Raw genomic sequence first — 7033 nt, forward strand, 5'->3', positions numbered from 1 at the left:
ATACATTGAAAAATGTTCCAAAAATTTAATTAGCTTGATATTTATTTTTTCTTATATACCTATAATTTTCTCACAAATGTTTTTAAGACCATGTTTGTATTACTTGTTACGGAGCACACAATTTAGGTGGGATCCACAATGGATAGGTTCATATTAAAGAAAATCAAAATTTACATAAAATAAAAAAATAAATTAAACACCTAAAATATAAAATTATAATAAAATAAAAATTAAAGTTAAATCAAAAGCAAGTAAATTCTTGTGTGTATAAAATTATAACGATAAATATTCATATGCAGTGTTTTTTACGTAAACTTAATAATTAAAATACATTAAATAATAATTTAATAAAAAATATCAAATTATTAGAGCAATGTTAGGGAAGAGTAATTTTTGTGATTGGTAACTATCAACTAGCTATCAATGATGATTTGATGGTGTGAGATTAGTGTAAAAAATTTACTTAAAAGAGAATTGCATGTGATTTTTGGCCAACTATAAATTGGTGTTTCTCTCTTTCGCATTTAGCTCTCGCAATAGTTTTGCTTCTTCTCACGAGGCACGCATAGCCATTTATGCGCAACCGTTTTTCTGTGTCCCTATCTCCTCTAACAAGAATCTCCTTCTCTCATCACTCTAAAAGATCAAAGATGTGTGGAGGTTCGATCATCTCAGACTTCGCTGGGGTCAAGCGTGGCCGTAAATTGGTCTCTCAGGACTCATGGTATGATGAGCTGGACCCTTTCTTCGACTTCCTTGGTTTTGACACCGCCGTAGCTGCCGCCACCAACCCCAACAACAAGGTTCAGTCACCACTTCCCGAGATCCCAGGAGATAACAACAACAAAGGTATTGTTTTTATGCTCTGGCCTATTTTTGGATCATATATTTTCCTTTAATTTGTATATAGCTTTCTTCATGGGGTCAAATCGTCAATCACTTTTTCTTGGCTTTATTGTCTTTTTTATGTATACATATTTTGGGGGCTAAAAAGGAGTTCAAGAATTTTTTTATTTTATTTTATATTTTTTTAAAAATTAGATGAAACGCAAAATAATGGTGAGAACTCTATATTTTCATCTTGTTTTTATCTATCAACTTTTTGGGGTTTTGGTGGATTATCGCGGTAGATATGGGATTGAATGAATTAAGATGGAGTTAATTTCAAGCATTATATTCACTTGTTTGACATTAACAGGACATGAAAATATCCTTTTTCTACTCTGTTTTTGGTACCATTTTCTCTGTTTCTTTAACGTTTGCTTTTTCTCTAACAAGTAACAAGCCTTGTTCCTTTTCAAAGGGATGCATTTTATTTATTTCTTTTTTAAATAAAAAAAAGCACTGGAAAAGGTGATATAACTGGATTTTTCAACATTAAAAGCAAAAGAGTATTTGATGAAATTAATTAAAAAAAATAAATCAAATACATACCATTGCTAGGCATAGCTCAATCTCAATTTCCTATAAGGAAAAAGAATTAAAAGACAATTCTTTGTAGACTAATGTTGTATCAAAGGTACAGGCACCTTCTTTTCATGAAAAATAAAAGCAATTGCGCATAAAAATTGCGATAACGATCTGACATGTACTAAAAAGTAACAAGATGTTTGATAATTAAAAAAAATTAGTCAAAAACAGTCATAATTTATTTTATTTAATATTTATTAATCATCACAACCATAATTAATAAATATTAAATAAAATAAATTCTGATATATTTTTTATTTTTTTTTGTTTCTTTAATATTACCGAAAAATAAAAACATACTTGAGATGATGAAAATTTGTAACTTTTTTTAATTCAAAAAAACAACAAAAGAAAATTATAAAGCTTTGTGTAGTTTAGTTGTGCGAGGTGGGTTTATAACGTATTAGTGATCTTGTTCATGTGTGGCAGTGGCAGCATGTGACGAGGTACTAGGAATGGAAAAAATGGTGGTTGGTGGTGCAGAAGATAAGAAGCAGCCCGAGAGGAAACTTAAGAACGTGTACAGGGGAATCAGGCGCAGGCCCTGGGGAAAGTGGGCCGCGGAGATAAGGGACCCACGCAAAGGGGCCCGTGTCTGGCTGGGCACTTTCAACACTGCCGAGGAGGCTGCTAGGGCCTACGACGTCGCTGCTATACACATCCGAGGAAACAAAGCCAAGCTCAATTTTCCGAATACTATCAAGGACAACGGCGTCGAAGTCCTTCCATTGGCTAAGAAACTATGCCTTAGCGATGAGACCCAATTTCCCATGTTAACACCTATCTCTGCCACGTTTGACAGTGATGATGGAAGCATGGAGGGATGGGAATCCAACCTGACACAGCAGATGTCGGGTCTTGAATGGCTCCTTGGATTGGAGAATGAACAACCATCCCAAATGGGGGGTGATGTCTTTTCGAACAACCTTAACAACAACAATGATAGCACCAAAAACGATAACAACATGGACCTGTGGATGCTAGCTGACGTGGTTATGCCCAACCGTTATGCCCAAACATTTTGCGGACAATAATCATCACTTGGAAAATACAACATCAGTGGTGCATGGATTTTACTTAGGCTTATTAGTAGCATTCCGTATCTTCTTAGAGTGGATACTACTGTATAAAACTATGTGAAAATTGTGATAGTTGAGTGCTCGAGTTTTTGTTGTTGATGTTGTTATCTGGCTTTTTTTTTCTTTTTTTTTTTTCTGACGTTCAAATGATTTTCGTTTGGATTGTAATATGGTGATGATTATGATTATGTGCGTATAAATAGAAAGGGAATTAAGTATTACACCATGGGGGTATGCAGTATGCCGCGGGTCGTGCATGTTTAATTAATTAAAGTATATATCATTATGATGTGATTTGTGTTTCGTATACATTATATTTTTTATGTGGAATTCGATAAGTTAATACTTAATTTGGTCCCTAAATTTACACACGAGTCTTAATTTAGTCTTTGAGATTTTAATTGCCTCTATTTAATTTCTAAAATTTATAAATGTGCTTCATATTAGTCTCTGAAATAATTTTTAGTATAAAAACGTTAATGGAGCGTTGTTATAGACTATCAAATATCGCGTTAAAACTTGTAAAATGATATAGTTTTGATTTTGGCATTTAAATAACTTAAAAATAGCATCGTATCACTTATTTTATTAGGTAAGATTTTAATAAACACCATTTACAATGTTTTTGGATTATTTGAGTGTCAAAACTAAAACGATATCATTTTACAAAATTTAGTGTGACATATGACTGTTCACAATAATATTCCGTTAACGTTTATATGTTAAAAATTGTTTCAAGAACTAATATGAGTTATGTTCACAAAGTTTGAGGACTAAATATTAAAATTTTAGGAACTAAATTGAGATTTATATATAAATTCAGGGACTAAATTAAATATTATCTAAAAATTTAATGATTTCGTCGTTATACAGCGTGCAAAGATTTGGATTATATATATTTAAATTGGTTGCTAACATGGCTAGAGGCGTGACATTGCATGTGTGAGATATGGATACCTCGAGAGTAGTAGTGTTGATTGTGATTATGATCCTTTTAGAGGGCGATAAATTACTTAATCAAATCGGATAAATATTCTGACTTGGCTAAATAATATTAGAAGATAAGAAGAAATAAACAATAATGTGATGAAATACTAAGTGTAACAAAATTATTTTGCTAGAAATAACTTGGACGTAAGTAGTGAAACTTGAAATAGGGTTTTGTTGGATTTTTTTTTGTGAGGTCTAAGTCTAATTTTTTAGGGTGTATTTTTGTATTTGGTGTCTTAATTTTAATTTAATTTTTAGGGTCATTAAGAGGTAGAAAGTGTAATCATTAAAATTTAAACTGTATGTTTCTGTTATTTTGTTTTTTATTCTGGTTAGTGGAGATGTTGATTAGAGATTTGCAGTAGAAAAAATTGGCTTCATAAGAGAGAAAATAGGTTTTCTATTTTTACACAGAGCAGCAACTTTTAAATAGTAGTTTCTCATTATTTTATGGTTGGATCGATGTAAACTTTAAACTGCAGATTCTTCTCATCTTGTTTTTCATTCTGAACGGTGGAGATTTAAATTGGTGGTCTAAAGAGGGAGAAATAAGCTTCAAACAGCAGCTCTATTTTTTGGGTATTTTTTATCGTCTTGCTTTTTATTTGTAAGCTTTGGTGCTTTAATGATTTGACTGGTTATATGCACATTTTTTGTACTTTGTTTGAGATTCTCTTATATCTCATTTGATTATAATAGAGCTATTTCATTGGTTTGGACGACTCGTGATTTTTACCTCTCACATTGAGAAGATTTTTCATATTAAAATCTCGATGTGTTCTTGTTATTGCTTTACTTGCTATATTTATTTGTTATAATTACTGCCATCTTATTCTTGTATTAAATATTTGTGTTGTTTTCGCTACTAAGCTCTTTCAAATTTGATAAAAAGATGACAGTGGTAGTTCAGAGATGGCTCAAGGGTTGATTTTGTCATGGAAGCGAGGTTGAAGATGCAATCTGATGTTGACTTTTCCTTTTCAAGATTGGCAGTGTCATACATGGAGCTTTGATTTCCTTTCGAAGTTGCCGTTTAGATTCATGTTGTTCTAATTGTTCTAAACCATCTTGATAACCACATGGATCCAAGCTCATGATTTCTGTGGTATTTTTATTCTCAATTTTTTAGAGATGTAAATTTGAGAACTCATTTTTCGTCTTTTTAAATTCCTTCTGTCCTTTTTTTTGCTATATCCTATCTTTTTTATGAGTTTTGGGATATAGACAGTATTTTTATGATAAAATTTTGATTCTGACATAATACATTCATCTCCTGGATGATTATTCGTTATGATAGATGTTGATTTTCAGGTCTCAACAATGGTATTAATGTTTTGAGAAATTATCTAAAACTAATATAATATGAGTTAAGACGTGACGTCTAAATTTTATTAGATGAAGATTTTAACTTGTTTATTGATGAAATGAAGTTGTCAGACATTTTTAAATGAGGATGACATGGAATATTTATAAAGAATTTTGATATTTTAGTTAACAAAAATTTTAGATAAATTTTATTAATTGAAATCTGAAAGAATATTTAAGAAAATATTTAAGTTAGATAGAATATTTATAGAAATAGAATAATAATTTCGCTATTAATCTAAAGTTTTGCCACTTGTAATAGTGGATAATTAATACCGAGAGTTATTCCACAGTTAGAAAAATAGATGAATTATGAATAAATCTGTTGCGATTTGGCAAGATCTAATCTTATTTATCATGCATGTTGGGTCAGATAAAGAACTCATATTCAAGGAGATCGCCGAAACGACTCGTATGGATATATTGGGCTCTTTTTAGATTCTTTGCAAAAGTGGACTAATTTATGTAGACTTTGACTTTTGTCTTTAGACCATAATATGAACAGTATTTATTTTTGTGTTTATTAGCCAACTAGGTAGTAAGGTTGTTAGATTCACACATATAATTTCTCTAGATAGCCATATTTCCAGCTAATAATAATGAGAGTTTTTATACTTTTATTCGCATAGCGGGTGTGTTTTCAGAAGGAAATCAAGAAGACAAGAACCAATAAAAATGGCCGTTTGAGGTGTGAGGTCCGCAATAAAATTCACCTATCTACTATCTAGCCAAATCGAATGGAGTAAGCATAGTCGTAATGTTGTAGAACATGAATAAACTATTAAAATAATATTTAAAATTTTATATTACTTACAGAAAAAATTTTAAAAGATGTTAATAATAAATAATTATCTAAAAAATTAAAAAATGCATAAAAAATTAAATATTAAATATATATTTTAAAAAAAGATTTTAAAGATAACATTTTAATGTAATTTTTTTAATTATTATTAAAATATAAAATCTTTTTATTTTAAAAATTTAGTAATTTTATATTAACTAATTTTTTAAAAGATTTTTTTAGTGTAAATTATCACATTCTTTCAAAAAATAAAAAAATTTAAAAATTAAATTTTATATTAAATGTATATTGATATCAGAAAATTAATAGTAAAATGTAAAGAAAAATTGTTAACGAAAATTTTGGTAAAATTACAATTTAATAATTAAAAAATTATTAAAGGGTATCTAAAAAAAATAATTTAGTTATTAAATTAAAAAAAAATATTTTGATAAAAATATAATTTAATTAACAAAAAATAATTTAAAAAATATTTTGATAAGTAAAATTTAATGCCAAAAAAAATAAAATTTTTACTAAAAGATATTTTTATAAAAAATAATTTATTTTTTTTATAATAGATAAAGTTAATATTAGTTAATACAAAAAATTTTAAATAAATTAAAGAGAAAATTTTTAAAAAATTATAAAAAAAAATATATTTTATAAATAAAAAATATCATTTTAATATTTCTCAAAAAAAATAAAATTTTCTCTAAAATTTATTATAAAAATGTTGGTTATTATTAAGTTTTTAAAATTTCATAATATTATTATGGTAAAAAATACTAATATACCCGTATAGATATCCAAAATATGCACCTCATCAGATCAAGTAATATCTATGCAACAGATATATATGTAAGGATAAGAATAAGAAAAAAAATTAGTCTTCACGTAAATCTAATTAATACGGCTTCATTCACAATAAACTACTATTCATGTACGTCGTCCAAAAACTTAAAAGCGAAAGGATTGAGGTTCATGGAACTTGGCTGATATTCGGTTAATCTTGATCCCAGACTTTTTTGGTGTCTAAGAATAAAAGGAAACAAAGAAGAAAACAATCTAGATCATAGATTCTAGTCTAGTCAGACAAAGTTCGTGGTGGAAAATAATATGTCTACTTGCCAACTAGGCATATCATATCATATCATCTTATTGGCGATAAGCGGATATTAATGTGTATATTTAGATTTTTTTTCCTGGTGTAAAGCGAAAGAAAAAAGCGGAGAAGGAGTGTACATATATTTACATGGTTATTGATATTGATGTTGATATTGTTTTATTTTTTTAATTATATAATCTTAAATAGTGAATAAAACTAGTATATATTTCAAAATCTTTA

At 28.5% G+C, this 7033-nt stretch overlaps 1 protein-coding gene across 1 annotated transcript; it reads left to right on the top strand.

Annotated features, from left to right (window-relative positions):
• The first annotated feature begins 519 nt into the window (after positions 1 to 519).
• On the top strand, positions 520 to 2792 carry LOC130967843 (ethylene-responsive transcription factor RAP2-3-like). Its single transcript, XM_057892876.1, has 2 exons — positions 520 to 849; positions 1900 to 2792. The coding sequence occupies exons 1-2, from the start codon at positions 576 to 578 to the stop codon at positions 2502 to 2504; spliced, it is 879 nt and encodes a 292-aa protein (XP_057748859.1). The 5' UTR covers positions 520 to 575; the 3' UTR covers positions 2505 to 2792.
• The last annotated feature ends 4241 nt before the right edge of the window (positions 2793 to 7033 follow it).

Source organism: Arachis stenosperma, chromosome 3, assembly GCF_014773155.1.
Source record: "Arachis stenosperma cultivar V10309 chromosome 3, arast.V10309.gnm1.PFL2, whole genome shotgun sequence".
Lineage (NCBI taxonomy): Eukaryota > Viridiplantae > Streptophyta > Magnoliopsida > Fabales > Fabaceae > Arachis > Arachis stenosperma.

Coding starts and splice junctions, on each gene's coding strand:
- LOC130967843 (XM_057892876.1), top strand. CDS start 576: ATGCGCAACCGTTTTTCTGTGTCCCTATCTCCTCTAACAAGAATCTCC. Junction 850..1,899: donor AGGAGATAACAACAACAAAG/GTATTGTTTTTA, acceptor CATGTGTGGCAG/TGGCAGCATGTGACGAGGTA.